We start from the raw sequence: 26070 nt of genomic DNA on the forward strand, positions 1-26070 counted from the left end.
AAAATTATAGAGAGTTTAGAAACCTATATAAGCTCTATCGACATTTCTAATCGATTACGAAAATAGGTTCTTAGTTGATCCATAACTTTGCAGGCATAGGTTTTGGATGTAAGGCTTGTCATCTCCTCTATGATATCTCCATCTCCCCCTCCTCTCGAGTCATCCTCTAAGATAGACATGGAGAAAAAAATAGAATCAATAAAAATATTAGAGATATTCATGCATGAATTCTTGTCCGAGTTAACATTTACTAATTTGACTAAGACTCATTATTACTGGAATTCTAATAAAAAGGAGACGGGAACATAGTTACTTTTTTTTTTTCTATTAATCTTTGTTAAACAAAATAATGATGTGTTCACTTTATCATTTGTGAATCTCTAATTTGATTGGAATTCTCACTAGGTATTATCGGCAATCTATAATTCCATTAGAATTGTCACCTATGAGTAAAATAAATGTCTAAAGATTTCATATGCCCTTTTTTTCCTTTTTCTTCGGTCAAGCTTCGAGTGTTGCAAAGCCAAGCATGTCGTCTGAAGGTAAGGAGGTGATCACCGAGGCAGCGGAGGGATCGTCATCCCAGCCGAAGCCGAGGAAGACTGTTGTTACTCTCGTGTCTTCCGACGAAGAGAAATTTGAGGTAGACATAGCGGTAGCAAACCAATCGGATATGATCAAGAATCTGATTCTAGACATGGAAGACGATGTCGATGAGTTCGTAGTCCCCGTGTTAAACGTTACTGGTCTCGTGCTCGCCAAGGTGATACAGTACTGGGAAAAGCATGACGAGGCGATCGACAGAGACCAACTCGAAGCGTTCGACATGGCGTTCGTGGATATGCACAAGGAACTGTTGTTCCAGGTCCTAATAGCTGTAAATTTTCTCGAGTCGAGGCCGCTGCTGAACCTGTTGTGCAAGACCATCGCTGACAGCATCAAGGATATGTCGGTGGACGAAGTCAGAGCGTACTTCTCAATCGAGAGCGATTTCACCGAGGAGGAGGAGCGGCAGGTTCGAGAGGAAAACCAATGGGCCTTCGAAGAACAATAGACTAATGCTTCATTTTACTCCCTTGTGGATGAGCTACTGTTGTTTATTTTATGATAATATAAACTACTCAGAACTCCGGCAATAAATTTATTTGGTGCTATGGATTATTTCAGATTTATTGCATGATGATAATTGGATATTAGATGGCGGACCACTATCGAATCCTTCGTTTTCAGATTCCTAATCCCATCATAGGAGCATGAGAACACACATTCCATCCTGGATATTAATTCGACTTCGATTACATGAATTGCAGCGGCTAACTCGACTGCTGCATTCGAATCCTCCCTTCATACACCGATGATACATACTTCTGATACAAACTAACGAATAAAATTGGCTGTGCCATTTACGTAAAGCTAAGTGATACACTAGAAATGCTAATGAAACTCGAGCATCATCCATGAATCTAAAAACATGCTAATGAACCATCGTTGGATTACGTCTTCTGCATTGCCTAATCTTCGGTTTGTTGACCTCAATAGATGCTTCTTGCTTGCTATAGAACTACCCCGCAAAGAAAAAACTTACTGTTCTTCCTTGTTTCTCCTTTTTCTTTTGAACTTCAGTCTCTCGACTTGCTTGGGTTTCTGATTGGCATTATTCTTCTTGATCCTCTTATTTGCGATGCTTGCTGTGCGGTTGATCGATTGGTGGCGTCTGCCTTTATCTACGGTCGCAGCAGCCCCATTCATGCTGTAAGCATCACTCTTCTGTTTCTTTCCCCTCCCTCTTATGACACCAGATCTTAGCCCTGAATCCTTCTTCTGTGGTACATCGTCAAGAATCCTTTTCTTCCCTCTGCATATGAATACCATCCATCACAAGAGCACATATAGCTCATATTCCGAGAGGAATAAATCATATGTGCAACATATTACCAACCTTTTTGTGACAGGATCTTTTGAATCACATGGAGCATCAGGATTGGCAGGACATTCAGATTTTTTCTTTCTCTGACGGCTCTGGAATTACAAGTGTCATGAGATTATGCACAGAACATCAGGTGTCGTTGTTAAACTTGCATTTTCAACATATCACAGTCTTTTCTATGGCAAAAGCTTATACCATGTACAATAAGAAAGCATGGCTCTATGCCACGATAGTAAATTACCTTTAGCCAGAGGACAAGAACATTATATCAGAACAAGATTATAATTTGTCAATAGGATATTGAATGGTTGCTCCAATTCAATTTTTACTACAACCAGATGATGGAATTAAGAAAATAATGTAAGTTTTTCCAAGAACAAATCGAAGAAGAGGACATTTGGAACTTGGACGGAAAAAAATATATATTAATGAAATATGAACTTTGATGATCATTAAGTATAAAAGCATGGCAAAGGAGATTCGTAGGTAATTTAAACATAAATAGATATGGCTTTAGCAAAGAGTAAGCGGCAGTGCAAAGAAGTTCCAAGGAACAACTACTACTAAAATATCATGCTTTAAAGCGCATTATGTTTTTAGTTTCATCCAGACTGATATATATTGGATGGTATCTACCAGTTTGAGGCTTAACCTACACAAGGACCCGGCATTTTGGCTTGGTCTAGTCTAGTCCAGTTTGTAGCCCATTCCTTATTAGATGCTTTCTTATCAGATGCTTCCTTTTAGGTTTTAACACCAGATCTCTCTTGGACATGCCCGATCTTTTTCATGCTTGTCTCTCTTGCTCTATCCACTAATCCCCGTTCCTCCTCTCATTGCTTGTTATTTGCACAATCCGCTGGTCATGGCTTGGTATTCCACCTCTTGTTCCTCTTACTCTGTTCTTAGTATTCTCCTCCAACCTTTTCGGTGTCGATCGGCATCCCGATGTCCCATGTACCAGTATGCTGGTACAAACTAGACACATACTGGTCCAGCCAACAGCCAATATGGGTTCAAGAACCAAAATTTTGAACCATGCTTTAAAAAAATATCAAATTACAAAACGAGAACTTAAAGATTTTTTTGTGTGTGTGGCAAGCTACAAGGCATGATATTTCCATAGGCTAACTGATACATGAAAAGTAGGAACTTCAATATTTCCATTTTAAAATTCAACAAGTTCGTCATCAAAAGATAAATATGAGAATACTAAACTTCATTCATCTTATTGTCTATAGTGATTCCTAATGATATAATTCAAGTTAGATAGAAACACACTGAAGGTTCAGATTAAAGCCTTGGTAATTTTTAGCAGGAGAAAATGGAAAAAAACTTCAATTGCAATTTCTATTGTTATCAAGGCATATAAAACAAGATACTTTACCTCCACAACGGAATTGACAAAGTCCTTATATTTTTTGGGCACATTGCCGTCAATGGCCTCATAATCACACTTCCTTATAAGAATTTCGAGGATAATTGCAACCTGTGATTATCAAATAGCTGCTCAATCATGCAAACTTCACATATGAAAAGGCAAAGAAATCGAACACTTCTAGGACTACAAAAAAAAACATGCCTTCAATCGGAAATGATGTTTTGAAATTGATGACCATGGCAATATTCCATTCAGAATATCAGGTACTAGAATAATTAGGTTGTTTGAGTGCAACGATGAAACCAACACTTTAACGAAGCCCAGAGCTGCCTAAACAATCCAAACATTATATTATGATGTCAAAAGAACAAACAAAAAAAACCAAGGGAAAAGTGATTAATAAACTTACTTTAATAACTTCGTTAGACTTATTTTGTAGCAAAACTAAGACAGAAGGTATCAGGTTTGGCACAGCCAGACAAAACTCAGCATCGTTGTATATAAGCAATGAAAGGGCAGAAATTGCACCACTCATGATATGAGGAGATGAACTAGAAAGATAGCCCATTACCTGAAAATCAATGACAGAAAAGAAAGAATTAAATTTAGTGAAATAAACATGCCGTATGTAACCAACTCGAAATTATTTTCTCATATCTTACTGTGTCACACCACAACTAGAACCCAAGGACATATCATCTGAATAACTCAAAAGCATATGCCTAGAAGGATGATGTTATTATATATATAACATGTTCCCTGCCATTGTGACCCTGAATCCACATGCATCACAGATATGCTACCTGACATGCTAGTTGTGGACCCAGACACTGGCATGTTACTTGTTGTTATATGGTATGGTTGACCAGCAGCCAACAGCATGGCCAACTGCAGATTAATCATAGCCTAGGGTAAGCATGTATTTCAAAATCCTATGTTCAGTGTTCCTACAGGATGAGACCAATGTAAATTATAGATAATATATCATCGTCCTGAAATTCCATGTAAGAGGAAAATCACAATATGCTCCTTCCTATTCATAAGTATGGGAAAATGGTGCACATGTATTCTATCACAATAAGAGAAGATGAAAGGGACAATTTAAAACTAAAGATACATGAGTTGAAGAGATAGGTAAAGACATACTAGTTAAATGTAAAAAAAAGGACAGAAATTTTACAAAGTGAATAAACCAATAAAATAGCTGGGTTTCCCATATGGTATATAAACACTGTCAGCATGATAAGCAAATTCTGAATCTTAAAGCTTCAGCAGGTAAAAACACTATACAAGTTCTTGGGTAGACATGAAAATAATCTACATCGGCAACATAGAATATGACACTACAGAAAATATATACAATCAAGCTACATGAACTACAAAAGAGTTTCTAAATTACCATGACAAATAGTCGTTGAACATCTGATTGTGCATTGTCAAATTGGGAATTCTTCAGGCTACAACTTGTTGCCAACAATGTATCATATGCCAATTTTCTGGATTCTTTCTTAGACTGCATAATGCATGTAAAAGCAATACTTGTGAAGTCAGATTCAAAAAAACTATACCAACAGCTTATTTAAAAATGTCATATACCAAATGAAACTCCCTTCGCAATGATGAGTATCACATCATGTGCTGATGGAAGCTGAAAGTTCTGAGCCTAATTTCTTCTAACAGATTTATTTCTAGCTCATTTCTATACATCATATTGATTAATACTACAGATATATTCATTTATTTCTCAAAGGTTGTTTCCAGAAATTTCCATCTCATGCACCAGTAAGATTTTGATTCTCAAGCAAGAGTACCAAGGCACATACCAAGCGCAGACAAGTACAAGCAATACAAGTAGATCGTATTACCAAGAGCACACCATCAACCTTACATGATTTATGTACCACCATCGAGAAAGACCAATATGACTTACTGTACACCTTGGTAGACAATTGAGTTATTCATTTGAAAATTGACAATGCATACTAAGAAGATCTAATATGCAACTCATAAGTATATTAGCCTTATTTTTGGTGCAAACTATTCCTTGGCTTCTACAAATTTACTTGTTCTTTTCCTTGAATACTTGCATTTTCTTCCTAGTATCATGCTAGTAGTTCATATATCTACAACAGAAATTTCTACTGTTCCTACTTCCTACACAAACACTATTATAGTCTGAGCTCTAATGCCCAACAATAGTACATAGTTTCCATTATAGCTCTGATCTGTGTAACAATCCAACAGTCTGACCAGACTCCAATGCAAAACTTTCCTTTGCATGTTCACTAAAGCTGCAAGTTGGTGGGTTTCATTGGGATGGACAACCAACTCAACCCTTATTCAACACAACACTTGAAGTTCCTCAGTAGAACACTTACAGCCCTGAACAAATCCAACTCTTTTGTGATCTAATTTTGGGTTAAGTGGGTCAGAAATGAGAAGTGTTAGGACCCGCAAAGTCGATTGTTTCACGTTTAAGTATAACTACCTTTAGGATTAGTGGTAACCAAAGTCATCATTTTTTATGATACCAAAGTCGGTCTAGAGTTTAAATCCTAGCCCTGCCCCCACTTTCACCCCAATGTTTGAGCCACTATATAACATGCCCATATATGATATTGTTAAAAGGCTGTTGGTGAAAGGGTTTAAATATAAGTTGGGAACTTTCTATCAAGTTAAATTTTTGGAATGAGCAGTGGACCAATGCATTAGTTCATCAGTCAATTGTTCAAATGGAGTATAGTTAAAATACACGATTAGAAGTTCAAAAATAAAAATAATACTAAACAATTCCCTGTCAAATATTATAATAGAGAAAAAAATTGTGATGCACAAGAAAATAAAAAAATGTAAAATATGTTTTGAATAAAGAATTAAAAACAAAAGTTTATTTTAATATAAGTTTTAAATAATACAAATTATTTATTAGAACAACTAATTAATAACTTGGTTTTCCAAAATCAACTGGTGCTTAGTTTTTCAAAAGCAATTCATAAAATTTTGACCAATTAACAACTTAGATAGAAGGTTACAATCAAATTATGGAATGTCAATTGTCAATTGTCAATGATAGGAGAACCCCAAAATGCATGCTCTAGACTGAAGTTTACATAAGCATATTATGGAATGTCAATTGTGAACATCAGATTACGTTTTAGGTGGATCTGGGTTAGGCTTCGGTTGGTTTGGGACAACTGTCATTTCCCGAAAATTATGAAAAACCCAACCAAACTGAACAATTTCATGAGTTGGATCCAGCAGAGTCAGGTCAAAATGAAATCAAAGGTTTCCTGCATTAACAGCCAATTCACTGCTTATAAGAGACTCAGGTTACACCAAATGACCTAACCAGGCTTGCTAAGAATCGTTTCATTAACCAAGAGTTACCTTCCCAACAATACCTGAGTGCCTCTCATGCTCTGCTATCTCCTTGTTCCTGAAAATGAAAATAAATTATATTTGGATCTAGGTCATCACCACACGAATGAAACTCAAGCTTTGAATTCCCAAAGGTTATTTGGGAGGAAAAAATGTTAATTTTAAAGACTGTAAGATCTGAATCTTAAGGAGTATGCTCGAGATTCCAAATTGTGACATGAACTGCTCAAGGATGTGATTTACAAGATCTGGTTCATGTGGACATGGGCATGCTTCTGTACCTCGTAACTGGCAGCCAATAATGTTCAGCCCAACTTGCTTGCAACTTAGCTCAGAATGCTTACAGATTTTCTTATACAAAATTTTGATCAACAGCAATCCTGACTTTATGCTTTTTAGTTCAATCCTTCCACTTATATGTTGCAAAAATTGTACATGTTGCTGCTTTTGTTATATTTCTGTAAGGGGACATAAGAAGGCAGCTCTTTAAGGCATGAGCAAGAACTGCATCTAATGAGATGGATCTTCCTAGTTCTCACTAGATTTGTAATTTCGACAGCCACTTCTCTTGTGTCTCTTCATTTGACTCTTTGACACTAATCTTACATATTGCATTTGAGGTATTAAAGATGAAAACAAAAGTCATAATATCAAGTATCAATTGTAAAAAAAAATCTCAGATATTTGCTACAAAATTCTCCTATAAAATAATTTATAACTCAAGTGTTAAAGTCACAACACTTTCAAGTATACAACTGAAAAAAAATTAAGAGCAATATGCAACTGCAGCTTTTAGTGTGAATTTTCCTACTTCAAATGAACATAAAACATGTGTTCAATTTTCAGATCAATCATATCAAACACCAAGGCAACTAGATAGATGCAACGATGGTTACACAACCTTAAGTTTCAGTATGATCTCATTCAAGATTAAAAACGCCTTTGTATTCGTTTTCTCCTCGTTGATCTGCAAAGAATGGAACAAACAGAAGAAAATAAGATTATTAACCAAATGACATATTACAAAATTTTCTGCTGAACAATCCTGACTGATCAGCCAAGAAAGCAAGTGTTACCAACTTCAAAAAGCAAAGACAAAATAATTTTCTTGCAGAATGGTAATCTATGAGGCCCATCACAAGCTCATCAAAGGGAATTCGCTGTTTGTGAATCAGACTCTGGCCTTACCAAACAAAGTAACTAGAAAGCTAGTGTAGCAATGATGAGGAAATTGAGATGGACAAATATTTGTACAAAAAAAGGTATAATAATAACTGCCTGAGGAGAAGATAAAGAATGAATCAACTAAGAAGGCCTCAACATGTCCAAACAAGATTGTTATTCCACATCATATAATTTAAATATATAATGTAACCTCATCAACAGTAGGAATATAAATATATGCAAAAAAACACACATGGAAACAAATGTGGATGCATCTATAATAAGTTCTCACTTTTATAACGTGAACCAATAGAAAATGGTAACATGATAGCCGAAGTTTTTCAATCATGTTATCATCATGACTTTTCACACCTTGCAGAAGATAAATCAAATCATCAATCCGGACAGAACAAAACCAACTATGCTTCTGCATGAGAACATGAAAGTAAGAGTTAGTGATGAAGGTACATGGTTTTTCGATATGAACACTAGTTTCCAGTACTTGTTTTTGCTAACCTCAAGAATTTTTCTTAAAGTAGACAATTCCTCTGCTTTGCTTGTATTATCAGTATCCTGAGACAGAAAAAAAGCAAGTAATCAAATTAAACTGTATTGTGAAAATTTTGAGTATGTCATTGCTTCAAAGAAGAGAAGTTATTTAAAGACGATACCAACAAAGAGGTGTTAATAAAATCAAACATTGTATTAACCAGGTTCTCATCAGCAGTTTCAACAAATGAGGAAGCAAGATCAATAACCAAACACCTGCATTGACAAAAGCTCAGATTAATCTTTTTATAAGCTGATTCCCATATCAGCAACAAAAAAAGTGTATCAAATATATTGTCATATTGTCCTAATGGAACCCCACTACAACATCAATTGTGTATTAAAGAAAACTTCAAGAGAAAATATAAGCAAAAAATGTGTTTGCCTCTTCTAGTAATAAAAAACCATTAGTTTGAAAGCAACGAACTCATAAGTTAAAGATGAAAGGCTAAGCTTTCACTTCAATCTATTCGATAGGAGGAAAAGCTACTTTTGATAGCAAGATACAGTAAATTAATTTGCCCAAGAAACAAAAGATGCAGCATGATGGGGCATGTATTCCCAATATTCTGTAGAGAAAGAGCAAGAATAACAACCTCTACTGTAAAAACAGAATAGAAAGCAAGGGCTTTACCTAGCAATTCAAATAACATCAGTGTTTTTAAAAGCGCCAGGCGCTAAAAGGTGCCAAGGTTCTAAAACACCAGAGGCGCTCCCGAATATTAAATTTTAAAAAATATATATACTGGTATGTTCTAAGCAGTGTTTTCGAAAATGGGTGAAATTCAATGTGATGTTCCTACCTAGGTGAACTTAAGAACTCCTAGCAGAGTCTAAACATGAGCAAGATGGTGCACCTGATGGAGACCTATGCTAAACAGGTTACTAACCAGTGCTAAACAATTCTAAAGAGTTAATCAATATGGTGTTAAACAATTCTAACCAGTACTAAACAGTTTTAAAGAGGGAACTGAGAAGAGAAATAACCAGCGACTGTAGAGGAAGGTGGGAGAAGGAGAGGGTGGCGGATGGAGTTACAGTGGTGGACAAAGGAAGTGGACGAGGTTGCCGACAGTGGCAGACACAACTCCAGCGGTGGACAAGGTTGCCGATGGCGGAGCGAATGAAGGTGGCGAACATAGGGTTTTGCTTTCACCTCTATTTTCTTTCTATTTGGGGGCTGTGGGCGAGGGGTGTTAGGGTAACTACATTGGTTAGTTCGATTGAACCAACTTGTCCAATTGAACCAAAGTTTGAAATCAACCCTATTTGGCTTGAGCACTTGCCCGACACTTGGGCCCAGATGAGCGCTCGAGCAACGCTTCATTGAAATGCCTCGCCGGAGGTTTTGTGAGGCGCTCACTTTTGAAAAAACTGAATAACATTATAACAATTCAAATCGATAAAGGAATGAATGACTCCAACATACCAATAATATGATTGCATCAGCTAGTAAACCTATCCAATGGTGCCTTGATTCAGCATATTATCCATGACATCAGCCTATACGACAAAACTCAGAGTACCTGTAAATGATATAACTCCACGTGACCAGAGTTGGCCACCAATGATATAACACAGTACCAGGCCACCAATGATGTAAAGGAAATTGGCTATTAACAGGAAGCTATTTGCTAATGGAACAGTAGTTTTTGGTTACTGCTGAACCTTTTTTTCCTCTCTGCTTATTTGATTGCTCACATTTCCTCTGGTATTCCATACCTATCACTAATATCCTCTTTCTCCAATACTTCCAAAGGAAATCCTGTTCCTCATTTTATTCTTTTTTGTTTTTGTTCAAATAGCAACTTCTTCATGCCATAAACATGGACAGCAGTAGCCTTATGCTGGTTTTCAATCTGAACCTTTACTTAAGGGGCTGCATCAGTTGTGCAACAACATACTACTAATCCTAGATACCTGTGACATAATACTTCCCAAAGCAAATTAACCATCCACTAGGCAAACACTATGCATCAATTGTAACCCAAGATAAACAAGAACTAATTTCTCCCATTAAGATGCCACCAAAACCACATATAGACCTCTAATTTGGAGGCAAAAGCTCAAATGCAAAATCTTAAGAACAAACATTTCATTTGAATCAAATAACTAATAACAATGTTTATGCGATTAATGTTTCTCTCACTTAATACTGAATTCCTTCCATTATATAGATGATTCTAATTTATTTGGCATGCCACCAGATAAACAATGAAAGCCTATCAACCATAGGATGGTAATAGGCAAGAAGTACATGGTATGTCTTCAATCACCAAGAGCTTTTAGATCAGATAGTTTCAGTTGCAGACTTAGGAAAATGAACCCAAGTGTTTCCTAGGCCATGCACATACTCAGGCATACGTACCAGTATACCACCATGGAGTGTAATACTGCCCATTAAGGTCAGTGCAAGCAAGCACTTTCCAGTCCAATAGTCAACTGAGATGCGGACCAAGCAAACTGCACGATAGGGTAATTAGTACGAGTTATACCGAGCAGTAGATGCATACTCGTATGGTAAATTGTAAATTTCAGTCTAGTATTGGTTTTGGTAATCTATCAAATTGGTTTGTTACCAGCATACTGTTTGGTATACCGATGTATACTACCCAGAACCAATCCATACGGTCCGATACCGCTGCTTGATTGGACCAATATCAGTTGGTACAATGCACATACCAATCAGTTTTTGAATCCATTCCACCAGGGATTAAAATACTGCTCGTATCGGTAATATGAATTGGATATTTCCTAATCCAACAACCAATCAGAATGCAGACCATGCAAAATTGCATACTTATATGGTTGGATGTGAATTGATCCGAGTATGGGTTTTGGTTATCTATCAAATTGGTATGTTACCAGTATACTAGGTGGTACACTGATGTATAATAACCAGTACCAATCCATATGGTCCTATACCACCCCTTCACTGGACCAATAAATAACAGTTGGTACAATGCACATACCAATCAGTTTTTAAATCCATTCCACCATGGATTAAAATACTGCTTGTATCTGCAATACAAGCCAGATATTTCCTAATCCAACAACCAAGAGGGATGCATACCAAACAAAATTGCACGACCCAATTCAATGTTGAGCATATACCACATGGTAAGACAACTGACATGGAGTTGTACTGGGTAATAACACTACCACCTGGTACTGCATTAGGTCTCTTTTTTTACTTCCTTTTATATGTCGAGCCATCAAAAGGATGTCAACAGCCCTCCTCTTCTTCTCAGTAGTTGTTGAAAGTTGTCAACAACAGCACCCTTTCTATTCCTCTGTAGCTTCCTGTCTATCACTCTCTCCAGCTTTGCCATAGCCTCCTCTGTCTTTGTCATCACTCCGCCCCCGCCTCATCAGCCACCACAACCACAAACTAGTACATTTCGCCATTTCCTCTTCTGCTCCACCTTCGCTTTTGCCTCCTCTCAAACCCTCTCTCACTATGGTGCAGGGCACCAACTGGTCTCAACCCATACCGAGTGTCTGTGTGCCACCTCCTACCATTATCATGTCAGCCCAAAAGACATGATAATGGACCATGCTTGTGCCTCCTACTGATATCAATAATGGACTAAGATTCTAATCCATGCATACCACCAAATAACAACCTTGAAAGAGTCTCCTAAAAGTTCAATTTGCATCAGAGATTTTGTATTGAACACTGACCATTCCATTAAGAACTAATCTAAAGATCGTCGAATGGTTTCTCTCTCCTTGATTCTACAAAGAAAAAAAACTAGAATTTTCCATATAAGAGTAGTCATAAGCTAGCAATTGTGTGATGCAAACAAACCATTTGTTGAAAACAAAGCTTTATGTTCACTTCTAATGATTTATTTTAGAAATGAATTAGACATAGATCTCTACAGCATGTTCGGTCAAAGGAACAAAGTGCCAGCACGTTTCATTAAGATAGTAGATTATGTGCAACAGGAAAAAAAGCAAAACCACCTTAAAGACAATCCATTTCTCTCAGTAGCAATTTCAGATAAATTATTTTAGTAATACCTCGGAAAGCATACTCATTAGTTTCTCTCTTATCAAGTGAGATTCTAACGTTATGTTCTTTTCAACACATGGATTATGAAACTAGACTTGTTGAGAACCCACAATAATTACACCATTTCAAGAATTAGGTACAGCATTTAACAATGATAAACTAACTGACAATAAATATTGCTACCTCCAGAGATTCAATCATACAAGTTTATAAGAAATAATTTTTTGTTGTTAAACCTTCAATGCTAACACAAAAGAAGAAAACATGAAATATATATAATAAAAGAAAATTCTAAAATAACAAGAATTGTGAAATTCATTAGTATATCAAAAAAATAACAACTGTCACCTTTTCTCTTGGTTTTTATCCATTTTGCTTGTTTCCTCACTCTCAGTCTCTTTGTCGACATCTATCATGTCACCCTCATTAAGTTTATTAGATTCAGTTAGAAAATTTAGTAGATCAAACTTTTCCAACAATGATAGAAAAAACCTATGAAGATCTTCACTCTTAACTAGTGAAGCCAAAGATTCAATTGCTTCCTGCAAAAATAAATCAAGGCTAATCTTAATTGGAGCACATAGTTCATGCAACATAAATAACAAATGAATTTAATTATCATACACTAAAGGCTGAAGATAACAGGCTAAGCAAATTCAGAATGACTTGGGATAGTACAAGTATGAGTAAAAGTAAAATATAACAACAATTACTGATAAAAATCCTCTTAATCCAATATCTTATAACTTTGACCAATCATTTAATATCAAATGCTTTTTCTTCCAACAACAAATTCACGTTCACCTTGCATAGACACAATAAAGATGCAGGTTCCTCTTATGCAAATGCTTTTTTCCCCTACCACCAGTTCACTTTCCACTATAAATAACCTCCTCCACTTCTATTCCTCACCAGGCAAACGGCTCTGTAGTCAAATATAGAAATACACGAATCGTTCAAAGAGAGAGTAACAAAATTCCCCTCCATAAATCATAAGAGTTGTTAAATGATCAAAACCATTAGCTAGAGAAAGAAGTTTTCTTAATATATTGACCGTAATTGAACTACTGACTTTCATATCACTTCAGTAAAATTTACGATGATATTGGTGATTGAAAATTACTAGTCCATTCTGAGTTTCTTTAGGTGGTTATAGCCTGCAATCTGGACCAGGAGCATTTCAAACGACAAGAATGAACCTGTTACGAGATTTATGAGGTTACACATGGCAAATAACACCATGGAAAGGAGGCCTCAAGTACAAAATTTATGTTAAAAAAGAAAATGCTAATTACTCCACCAGATGAAGATACTAACTTTTTGGTGCCATGATCAGTAATCTGGAAAAGATCCATACAACTGGTCCAAATAGATGGGATCCCACAGCTGGTCCAAAGAAAATGCTACTTAAAGCATCAGTCAATCTTTTAGGGTAAAAATTGAATGTCAGGATAGCTGTGAAGTTGAAACAACAAGCAAAGGAGTTCTTAAGATAGGCATCTGAGTTACCTATTTATGATAAATAAGAGTGAGGAATTATGCACAACATTATCATATGCACAAGAATGCCATGAGATACATGATTTTGGTCCATCTCAGTACGAGAATAGCAGTGGCAATAATGGTGGCAATGGCAATAGTGATGCTGATGGGAGCAATGCTGGATGTGTGTTTATTAGGAATTCATGTGAAGTAGCTGATGGTGCACCCAAACTAGGTAGAAATGCCAATATGAGGTGACAGCAAGGATTGAAATTTTATACCGTACCGGAGTTTCGAGATTCGCTCGGTACAGTATGGTACTGTATACCGAGCGGTACATTTCGGTATACCGCTCGGTATATATATATATATATATATATATATATATATATATAACCGTTTTCTACGACGTCACCTCTCTTCTACCCGCAACACCGAGGATTCTTCTCCCAGGGCGGATGAGGAGAAGTCGTTGACAGACGAGGAGGGAGAGTGGCTCCGATCTCCAGGTTCTCTTCTTCTCCCTCTTCTTTCTTCTCCCTTAGTTAATACCATCCGGTAGCGGGCGGTGATGACTGATTTAGGACGGTAACAAGGCGGAAACAGCCCCAATCGATGGTATCGCCCGGTAGTGGGCGATCCGTGTATCGGTTTGTTAGCGGACCGATACATACCGCCCGGTACAGGCGGTATTATTCGAAATTAAAATCCTTGGGTGACAGTCAATCCCAACACCAACCACAAGCATTAAAAGTTTCTTCAACTCATTTAATATGAGAGGGGCATCAAATGCCAGTGATCTTGAACCTACAACATTTTCTCAGTGTCAAGTAGATCAAAATCAACCATGCATATAAACAAGATATTAGTCGAGCATTCCCGATGTGGTTAAATTTTCAACTGCATACTTACACAACTCGAGACACTCGTGATAGATATAAAGTGCCAACCATCCAGAAGCATGATCATTGGATATCATCTCCTAATCTATAAGAGATTGCAAGGAGGAATTTTGATGATGAGATCGAGGAAATGACATATAATTTCGGAAATCAATAATTTAACATATAAAATCCCTTTACATTGTACTCATTGAGGATTACTGGATTAAATATATACAAAAATATTTTTTCAATAATTATGCTGCAATTAAGTGGTGCCTACAATATGGAAAATCTAGACTTCATTGTAGAAGAATTGTTTTGCAACTCCTCTCACTAAACACAATATTCAGTAGCTATGAGCAAAACTAATTAATTCACACATAAGTCTGCACTCCAGCAATTATCTGTATAAACACTTGGAGAGGCTTGTACACATGCACTACAACATGTGTACGCACTACAACATGAGGACAAAGAAAGGGGATAGGCTGTTTTTTAATCATGATTAAGATCCTACGATGGACTAATTACACAGCTGAAAACAAGGATGATTTTGCGCTCGAAGGGGCCAGATATCCACCATGTCCATCAAAGTTCACTTTTGAATAGATTGAGGACCAACAAGACAAGGTAGCTTGATATGAGGACCAAGATGTTAGATTCAAGAGATAGATGTTAGGACATGGTCGGAGGCCTCGGAGTACATCTAGTCAGTTCTTTGTTGGTCGAACAACAAACCAGTGTAAGCCATCCACATAGCATAACAAAGCTAAGATCAACTCATTGCAACTAGCTAACTAAATAAAGGACATTGATGAGCAACAGTTAGAGAGGGATGATAAGACTTCCCTCTTTGATTATGTCTCCACGAGGTCCCAAAAATTTCTAGTGACATTAGTAGTAGCAATGATAGGGGACAAGAGTCTTATGCTCCTGTGACACAAACAAGTGGATAACGGACAGAGGAGCAGGATTTTACTAATGCCATATAGGATAAAGTCCAAGAGCTAGGTCTACCAAAGCCACTTATGAGGGGAAGGCAAAGGTAAACAGAATAATTGAGACCTAGATACTAATGTCATCTTTTTTCCCTCTCCACTGTACCAACGTAGTTATAGAGGATGCACCACTATAGACGTCTGTGCTCCAGATGACAGATGTCACAATAGATCAACACTATGCTATTTCTAGCATTTCCTTATAAATATTAAGAAATAGGCTTAGGTACATAATCAAAACTTACACTTAAATAATGGAAATTGACTCATGTCTATGCGGATGTAACCTAGATACAGAAGGATCTTGGTTAGATCTGCATGAATGTAGCTTAGATCGACAAACATATTGATCACAGATACACAGATCTAGTCAAGATTGGCAAGAATGTAACCTAGATCCACATGGATATTGGCCAGGTCCAGCGAATGTCGAGTGCCTATACCCAGATTGAGCCTAGATCTTCATGGCTCTAACTAGATAAACAGAGAAATTGATTGGATCACAGTGGATCCCAGTCGGATCTGCATGGACCTATGTTGGATCCATGCAAATCCAGCCTACGCTCAAAGAATCTGGCTAGTTTGTATAGATCCAATCTCAATAGTACAAGAAATTTTTTTTCTAAACAAAGTCCAAGCATAAAATCATGAATAAAACCATAGGAAAGCATGAAAATAAGGCTTCATTTTGAGGCATCTAAAAGAAAATTATGCAAAACTACTTCAAGTTGGCTAAGAAGTTAGCTTGCTTTGGGCAAAAGAGGACTAGTTTTCCTGTATTTGCAGTTTGATTTGCTTTAAATCAAAAAAAAATTTGACAATATGAGTAAATTGAGAGGGGACTAGGAATCTCAAATGGAGGAAAGAAGGTAAAGGGGGGATGGTTATATGCTTAAATGGGTAGAAGAGGCATGCAGAATCCAGATACCAAGTGGTACGCATGCAGCTTGTTACACCTAGTTATATTGGTCAAAACTGAGGTGCACCCGGTACAATAACCATATTAGGCTGTATGCATAAAAATGAACCAGGACACAGCAATATTCCCTGTACGTGAACTGGTTTATGGTCGAACTAATAAATATTGATCAAACTAATAAATACCAATCAGGTTAGACCAATCTGACAAGAATTATTATCCTTCAATCAACGTTGACCTAACCCGAAAAGATCCAACTAAAACCATATCTTGTCCTTTTTATTTCCAAACTTTCTTTAATAATCTAACATCCACCTCTTCATATATTGCACCTCCACAATTATCCTTACAGAAACATAGCTTTAAAATATTCTTTAGTTACATGTAATCCTACCATTCTGTATGTTGTGCAAACCAATGTTTTTAGTTAGTTAAATCATACTGGTTTAATAGAGCCATCAAAAGAATTGGTTTGTACCAAGTTGATGGTCAATACATAATTCGGAGCGATGTATTTCCATGAGCCCTTGAAATGGAATGATGGGAAACAATTTTGCCCAAACACAGCCCTTTCTAATGTTTTAAGTGTTGGGCCGAGCTGCCATGACATTTGAGGACTCAAACTTGATCACTCTTTTATAGCCTTTGCCCTCTATGGCCCATTGAGAACACAACTCAAGTTCAAACAGCCCAATGCAATGTAGAGAAAGCAAAAGAAACAGAGGAAACAAAAAAGAATAGCAGGAAGAGAAGAGTTTTCTCCAATTAGCACTGTGTTGGTTTCACATCCAGCCCAATCTTCAAATTTTAGAGAAGAGGAAGAAAACCTTTGCCAATGATCAGGTCCTATATTCATTTTTCATTAGAATTTTCTTTTCCATTTTATTGTTTTCTCCACTAATACCAAATGGTACAAGACTAACTAGTCAACTGCACCACCACTGATCTGATGGCATACCAGTAGCCAGTGCAGACCAATATTAAAAGCCTAAGTACAAAATATTTTTTTTACAAAAAAGATCATAATAGTTATCATTCTAAAACCAACTATGGCATTTTCTTAAGTCTTAACGAAGACAATCCTCTCTTTTCATTTCCAACACTTCTCACCCTAACCATTCCTCCGTCTCTTTCAATCACCAATCTCTCATCCTCTGTCCCTCTCCTCCCTGTCTTCTCTTTTATATCTTCATTGTTGGCCCATAGTATCCAAAGAAACAAAGAACGAGAATCTCTCCACTCTTCAACTTCAGTATTTGCTCATCTTGAACAATAGCCCTCAAACTCCTTTGCTCCATTTCCCAACACATTGTAATCCAACCAGACAAACCATTGAACCAGATAAAGTTCCAAACCAGAGCTCCAAGCTTGGCCAAACAAAAATGGATTGTATTTTTGAGCCAACCGATTTCAATCGGTATCCAATTTGATGATCTGATAGCCAGCCGAATCAAAGACTGTTAATCCTGATTTTATTCATCTTCAACCGGATAGCATACATGCGTCCAGAATGGACACAGAAAAGTAATTCAAAGTACAAGTATTTTCCAAGACATGGAAGTCAAACTTGACAATCATATCTCTAGAAACAGTAAATCCAAAATCCCTTATGAACATAATCTTTATACCAAACTAATGCAGTTTGACCTACGTCCACTTCAGAGTGGGTTCTACTTTTATCAACCGAAAAATCATGATTTATATGTCAAAACCCTGAAAATTGATGTGTTTTCAACCATGGGCTAGCATGCAACGAAGCTGAAATATATAAAATAGACAACACAAAGACTATATACTTTTTAATTCAGCATTGGAAGGTTTTGATCACAAGGGCAAGCATGAAACAGACAACTCTTAATCCTTGCAGTTAGTCCAAAGCAATATTCGCCCTCCAAAAGTTCAAAGATTGCTAAACAAGTTATGGGGGAAAAGATCAACGAAGAATGTTGCACCATATCTTGTCCATATTGTAACCCGGTGTTAAATAGTTTTGGCACTGGTTAAACAATTTTCATAAACTATTAGTGACTCCCAGCAAAATAAGCCCCATGTTGAGACCAGATAATAATAATTTCTTATTGAATGACTTCTTCTTGTAGAACATAATGATCTATATAAGTATTAATAATGATTAAAAATCGAAACAACAGACTTAAGATGATGCAAAAATTATTACGAAAATTGGAACTAGAAGAATCAACTGATCCTACCAAATATTACACTATGCTGTCTCTAGAAAAATAAAAACATTGCATTGTCGGGGTAACATTTCAAAAGCACAAGGATGGTAAGTAGAAGATGGATTTAATACCTTCAGGACAGCATGCTTTTCAGGAGGAGAATCAAGGAAGACATCTGCCATAGTCTCAATCAAATCCATAGAATTGGAAGCTAAGATCTTTAGGTTCTTTGATGCAGTTTTCTTCGTGTACCCAATAGGAAAACTTTCGGCCTTATCATGAATATCTTTTAATGAGGCATGCTGGTTTACTTCTTGGTTTGCCCCAAGAACTCTCATGTTTTCACTCACAAGTATCTGATACAACACAATATTCTTAATGCAGGACATGCACAATCTAGCCTTAGTAGTGGCACTACAAAGGCAGTAATCAGCTAACAAAAACAAACCTAGCCAAAAATTTATAGTATATTTAAAATTTTAAATTACTAATACCTGCAAGCTTATGGATATGGTTTCATGCAAGGAAGAATCATCCTTGAGAGTATGTACCAGCAGCTTGGCAAGAGAATCAAAACTTTGAGAAGTATCAGGAGGACAACGACAAAAAGCAGGAAGCAAATCCCACAATTCATGGGCATAAGATCTGAGTTTTTCTTGCAACGTCGCTCTTTTCACTAAAAGATGAAATGAAAAATCCAAGACATCATTCTTTCCGGATGTAAAATTTTGGGTTTCACTAAAGGATATAACTGATACCTTTGTTACAGACTTTCAGAATAGATTTAGCAAGGGGCACAATATGGTCCATGAAGTAACATAAGGATGCCCCAGAAGCATATCTCTTTAATATGGGTATCAACCAAGCATTTGAGCAAGTTTTTTTGTCTCTATTGAAAGATATAGGAACCAACGAAAGCACATTCTCTAGTCCCATAGCGATTACAGCAGATCCAATACATTTCTGAAGCTGCACTCAAGACAGAGAAGTCAGATTAATTTGTAGATTAAAAGCTAATAAGTTATTCAATTACTCACAGATAAGCTTAATTGAAGTATTGCTGTACAAAATTAGATGCAAGAATTGTGCATTTCCCTTCACTTCCCCAAACCTCAAATTAACAAGAACTAAACAAAGGTATATACAAGTCCTGAGCACTTCCTATTTCTTACCATCAATGGCACCAAATGTGAGAAACAGGCAGAAAAAGGAAAAGTAGGGACAGATAATTGAGAAAATCATATATAATGATTTAAAGAGGGAAGAAGATGGCAAATAACTAAATATTCAAAGTGTTCCCTGTTCTTATCCAGGGGCATTTTAGCCCATGCTGTTCAATGACCTAATAATTGTTGTGCCCAAATTGGTACACTCCCAGAAGGTTACAGTATGAGGTCGAAAGAACAGTGGCGCACCTGCTTTCACAATCAAAAAATTAGAGATCCATCAAAAAGAACTGAAGCAGGTAATGCTTCAGTTTTGACCAACATAAAAGTTGTAATTAATCTATTTGTGTATAATCCTCGGAAGGTAGATTCTATTTTTTTTAATATATCAGGTAGTTTACACAACTTGTGAAGCTTCACTGAAAACAATAGGAAGTTTAACATTTACTAGTTGAGTTATCCAACTAGATTTATAACAAACTTCAAATAGCAGCGTCTCAAATTGCATACAAGAACAATAATGCAGGATAAAACATAAAAGAACATAAAGCACCAACATAGTGGGAGTTGTCCCTAAAGGTTAAGAGAGGACAAGCCTGTCCTATAATAAAAAGTCTCTATCTCCATTAAAACACTATTCACAAAGTCTCCATGGGAAACACTACGCAAAATTGACAGTTGTTGGGTGCTATAGAGTCGGTTCAAACACACTCCAGCTGCTTCAATTCACCAGCTGAATAAAATGGGCTGTCTAATTAGCAGATCAAAGAGGCTTTATTCAAGTAATCCAATGGATGCAACTCCTACAAATCCTGAAAGCAGTCAGCCTTCTTATATGGGATCATGGAAGGAGTCGGATACCACTTCTGACTCCTTCCAAGCCACCTAACTCCTGAAATGTTTCAAGTAAAAGGCCCAAGGCCACATTTACTCCAAAAGTGCCCCAAGCGCTTTGCTGGTTCTAAAAGAGACTTTAATGGTCTTTGACCAAGGATTTAAGAGAAAAAGCAAAAGCAAATACAGGAGCAAAAGGCCAATATAAGTGACTACGCCAATGGGCAAGACCGTCACAAGATTTGATAGCACAACACTATATCCTTGAGCATTGATGTCCTTGCGCATTGAGGTGGTCCATATTTGTGATTCTTCAATATCCTTGCATCTCTTGGTGTTTATGTTGATGTTGATTGAACCAATTGTTCACAAAACTATTATGCAATGTTCTATAGTAAGTACAGATTACGAAGTCTTCCAGTTGACAAACAAGGAGTTCACAGCGATTGAATCCAATGATGTACCTCCTTAAGCCTAGGCAATCATATCCTCACAACCATTTGGAACTCCCACCTCGAAGAGAATATTTCCAATAGGAATCTCCATCCCCTTCACATATAACAATGGAAGAACCCCCCGTCTGGTATATCTCTAGTTCGAGAAAGATTAGTAGCTTACAAGTTAAACTAAAAGGATAACTTTATTGCTGAAGTAACAATTAGAATACACCCCCTTCTTGGTATAAAAGGATTACAAAAATATATATTAATCCTCATCGTATTGAACTCCGATCAATCCCCTAATAAATTATATATTCTATTTTTTATCCTTTTTTTTACAACTTAATCCCACAAGCTTTATTAAGACTAAATACATCATAATCATATCCTATGTTATAAGTGCTAAATACCATTCATGATCAAAGTTTTCCAATTAAAAAATGTTATGATTCAAAATTATAAAAATTATAAATCATATGAATACCCTCAAGAAGCTCAATGTTTATCTTAAAAAATATACGTAACCCTTGAAGAATTATTTTGGTTTTTAACCTTGCTTTTTTCAAATAAGTAACTATATGCACACTTTTCAAGGTGTTGCAACTCTATTGAAGATTATTCAATATGGCCTTTTAAGAAGTATATTCAAATGAAATAGTTATACATGCATACTTGGAACTTTACAGAAATCATATGTACCTAAAATGTAAAATCTAAAATAGAAGCATACTTCAACAATGAAAATGGCCAAGTAATAAATAAATGAAGCTTGCTGAAGGTGAAGATACTTGTTTTTAACTTACATGTTTCATGACAGACAAGTCTCCTTCCACTGTTATCACACATTGTGCCAGTTTAAGTAATATGTCCTTCATAAATAGGTACGAGGTCTTGCCTACAATCAAAGAAAATGTTAAGGAGGCATGTTGGTCGACATAACAATCCATTAATCTATTGCAATCTTGTAACAAGGAGGAAATCATTGATAGTGCATCAATTTATTAGAATTAGGAGGCAAGAACATCCAATACCATGTATAAGCAATTCAAGTTCAATGTGAAGAATGCATTGGTGTTAACAAACAAGTTTACATATAACATTTGAGTGGCCCAGATCAGAAAAAAACTAAAAAAGAAGAGTTAACTACAAGGAAAAAAAAACAGATGACAGCATTAGATCTTCAAATGTGAAAAGTTACATGTATATGTTTTTCATTATGAATCTTTAGCATATATCTCCTATTTTGTCTAGGAAACCTAGCTGTAAAAAGTACTGGTGAACCAAAGAAGAAACTCATCATGAAATATAAGATGACTTAGCAATTTCTTCCTGCAGATTTCTTTATAGTTTATATACAACAATTATTTGTCACATGATTTAAATAAGTTAAATTTAGTTTTACATTAGGAAAAAAATAAATAACATGCCACTTATAATTTATCAGGCCAAGAATCAAATAGTCATAGAAATCTGATACAAGAAGTATGAGAATTTGTCGACATCTTAAAACTTCAACCATTCTCGTGAGTTAGCACTAATGAAGTGCCTCAAAAATTATCCTAAATTTACATTTATTCTCTCTGTCTGCTCATCCCAACATAATAAGATTAGGAGCTCTTTATTCTTGGGGAATTTAAAAGTAGAGATGTAGCTTTAAGAGAGAGTTTTTGGTGTTGTGACTTGTGAGGAAGTTCAAAAGGCAATTATTAGTAAAAGATCATGCTTGAAAGATTAACAAAATTAAAAAATAAAGAGCATTTTAAAAGATATATAGAATCTAAAGAAGAGGCTAGAAGGTATGGTATAATATAAGGCATATAATAAATTTTGTAACAAGTTAAGTAGTAACGATGGCAAAAAAGATATACGTTGAATTGCTAGAGATAGAAAAAGAAAGTGTAAAAATTTAGGTAATATTTAATGCACTAAGATGAAGATCAAAAGATAATTATTAATAATAATAAATTTAAGGAAAGCTGAAAATTTTTATTTTTATAGTTTATTTAAAAATATTTCTTAAATAAATATAATAATCATAGATTTGTTCGTAAAAATAGAGCATGGGAGATGAATGAAGCTTAGAAGAAAAATGAAAATAGGTAAGAGTGCGGAGCAGATTGGTTGAGTAGTTTATTCCAAACAAATTTGAGATTTGGAAAGATATTTGATGAATGGAGGAAGAGCTTCTTAATACCAATTTGTAAAAATAAGGGTGATATCCAAAAGTATTCTAATCATAGAGGAACTAACATTGTGAATCACACAAAAACTTTCAGAAAGTAATGGAAAGTAGAAAAAGATATGAAATGAATATATTCAAGAAATAATTTGGTTTTTTTGTCAAGAAGATCCACGATAGTTGTGTACTTATTCAGACAATTAATGAAGAAATATAGACATAAAAAAAAATTTGCATATGGGTTTTATTAATTAGAGATGTCCCATGAAAGAGTTGCCAGAGATTTGTTATGTGGGTGTTAGAAAAGAGAGATGTGTTTACTAATTCTAGTAGTGTCATAAAGGATATGTATGTTGGCGTAGTCACTAGTGTTAGAACTATACACACTTATAAAGTATAAGACTACATCAACGATCTACATTAAGTTTTTATATTTTCAAATTAGTAGTGGACGAACTTATTAGTCATTTATGAATACACCTCCCTAGTATATGTTATATGTTGATGATATTATATTAGTCAATGAAAGTTTAAATGGAGTTCATTCTATACTTGAGGTATGCCGGCAATTCTTAGAAACTAAATGTTTAAGTAAAATTAAAACTAAATATATGATATTCAATTTTAGCCTAAGGATATAGTTTAGTACTTAATGGATATGCAAAGAAGATCCATTTAATAAAAATTTTAGGTATCTTAGTTCAATTATTCAACAAGATTAAATATTGATAAAGGTATGTAAAAACGGAACTATTAAAATGGTGAGAGTCATTTTGTGTGATCATTGAGTATCTTTGAGCTTAAAAGATCATTGAATATCTCTGAGATTAAAAGAAAAGTTTTATAATAGTGCTAAAAGCAGCACTATATTGATATGATGTTGGATAATTAAAAACCAATGTATAAAAAAATATATTTTTAAAATGAGAATATTGAGGTGAGTGTGTGAAGTTATTAGGAAAGATAAGAAAAGAACTATTTTCATTCATAAACAATTAAATTAACCACAATAGAGGATAAAATGGAGAATAGTTTAAGATGACAGGGACATGAGATAAGGAGACATGCAGATAAAGAGAAAATTATTCCTATTAATGATATGAGAAGAGGTAAAAGGGAGATATAAAAAGGTCTGGAATTTAAATACTCTTAAATAAGGATGTGACTTTTTTACGTATCTCAACGACGATAAGAATATATATAGCCGACCCCAAATAGTTGAGACTTTGCGACTTTGTTGTTGCTCTAGTAATATTAGGTGATATGGGTCAGTATATACGATAGCAGTCCAACTTTATACAAAAGCTAGTGTCAGATTGTCTTAAATCCAAGTATTCAAATTGACTTAATCCAAATTATATTTAAAACATTATGAAATGTATATACTTTATAGGACAAGGTTATATAAATACCATTTTGATATTAATAATGACTATAAGATAATGATACAATAGGCTATGAGAGATGGAAAATTAAGAAACCAAGAACAACAGTAGATTAACAAAGCTTAATATATGTCTAGGTAGTTGTAGGTTATAAACAGAATATAATAGTAATGAAATTAAAACCAGAACCAAGAAGCCAAGAAGAAATAGATCAAGGTAGAAAGAAAAACAAGCCGATAAAATAATATGGAAAGCATGTGATGGTCATAGCAGTGATTTAAAAAACGTTAGGCGACAAGATCCAAAAACGCCCAAGGCGTTAGATGCTCGCCCGAGCGAAGCGAGACGCTAAAATATAAAAATATATAATATAATTAATAAATATGATTATTTAAATAAAAATATGATATTTAATTAAGAAAATCTTGTAAAATTACAATATCACATTAACAAAAAATCTCAAAATTCAAAACAATAACAATAATTTCAAATAAATAAAAATTAACAGTATTAAAATTAAAATAATATATTATTAATCTAATAAATAAAAATACTGTTACTAGTATACAGTTAGTAGTATACTGTTAATATACTGTTAACAATAGACGAAGTGAGAAGAGTGTAAGGAAGATCGAGGCTACTGACTGAGAGCAGCAAGCAGCAGCAGCGGGAGCGGCAAGCAACGACAGTGGCAGCGGTAGCGGCGAGCAGCGGGAGCGATGAGCGACGACTATGGCAGCAGCAGCGAGTAACAGCAACGGGAGCGGGAGTGGGAGCGGCGAGCGACGATAGTGGCAATGACAGCGGGAGCAGCGAACAATGACAATGGCAGCAGGAGTAGCGAGCAGCGATAGTGGCAACGGCAATGGTCGAAGCGAGCAGCGGGAGCGGGAGCAACGAGCGGCGACAACGGTAGCAGGAGCGGCGAGCGACGACAGCGGTAGCAGGAGCGACGAGCGGCGGCAACGGGAGCGGCGACAGTGGCAGCGGTAGCGGCGACAGTGGAAACGGGAGCGGGAGTGGGGAGCGGCGACAGTGGCAGCAGTAGCGACGGCAGCATGAGTGAGAGCGATGAGCAAGGTTAGGGTTGGGAAGTCGCAAGAGGAAGGCTGATATCGATGCTTTAGCTGGTTCAATCCGCAAGAGGAAGGCTGATATTGGTGCTTTAGATGGTTCGATTGAACCA

General features: G+C 35.9%; 2 protein-coding genes across 3 annotated transcripts in view; one reads left to right on the plus strand and one right to left on the minus strand.

Moving 5' to 3' along the window:
* Window positions 1–529: 529 nt before the first annotated feature.
* LOC135626323 (SKP1-like protein 11) lies at window positions 530–1054 on the plus strand. The gene has a single exon (XM_065131548.1). The coding sequence runs from the start codon at window positions 530–532 to the stop codon at window positions 1052–1054; it is 525 nt and encodes a 174-aa protein (XP_064987620.1).
* A 194-nt stretch (window positions 1055–1248) lies between these two features.
* Window positions 1249–26070, minus strand: part of LOC135582040 (uncharacterized) — a 32182-nt gene continuing 7360 nt past the window's right edge. For both annotated transcript variants that reach the window (XM_065134141.1, XM_065134140.1), the window contains 15 exons: window positions 22124–22215; window positions 19639–19849; window positions 19375–19556; window positions 19012–19236; window positions 12766–12959; window positions 8522–8615; window positions 8367–8423; window positions 8143–8277; window positions 7588–7653; window positions 4708–4821; window positions 3718–3879; window positions 3510–3638; window positions 3315–3416; window positions 1940–2019; window positions 1249–1855 (listed from right to left, as the gene is read on the minus strand). In XM_065134141.1, the coding sequence (XP_064990213.1) occupies window positions 1582–1855; window positions 1940–2019; window positions 3315–3416; window positions 3510–3638; window positions 3718–3879; window positions 4708–4821; window positions 7588–7653; window positions 8143–8277; window positions 8367–8423; window positions 8522–8615; window positions 12766–12959; window positions 19012–19236; window positions 19375–19556; window positions 19639–19849; window positions 22124–22215 (2117 nt within the window). In that variant the 3' untranslated portion in view covers window positions 1249–1581. The remainder of the gene's footprint in view (window positions 1856–1939; window positions 2020–3314; window positions 3417–3509; window positions 3639–3717; window positions 3880–4707; window positions 4822–7587; window positions 7654–8142; window positions 8278–8366; window positions 8424–8521; window positions 8616–12765; window positions 12960–19011; window positions 19237–19374; window positions 19557–19638; window positions 19850–22123; window positions 22216–26070) is intronic.

Source organism: Musa acuminata, chromosome BXJ2-11 (genome assembly GCF_036884655.1).
Source record: "Musa acuminata AAA Group cultivar baxijiao chromosome BXJ2-11, Cavendish_Baxijiao_AAA, whole genome shotgun sequence".
In the NCBI taxonomy this organism is placed as follows: Eukaryota; Viridiplantae; Streptophyta; class Magnoliopsida; order Zingiberales; family Musaceae; genus Musa; species Musa acuminata.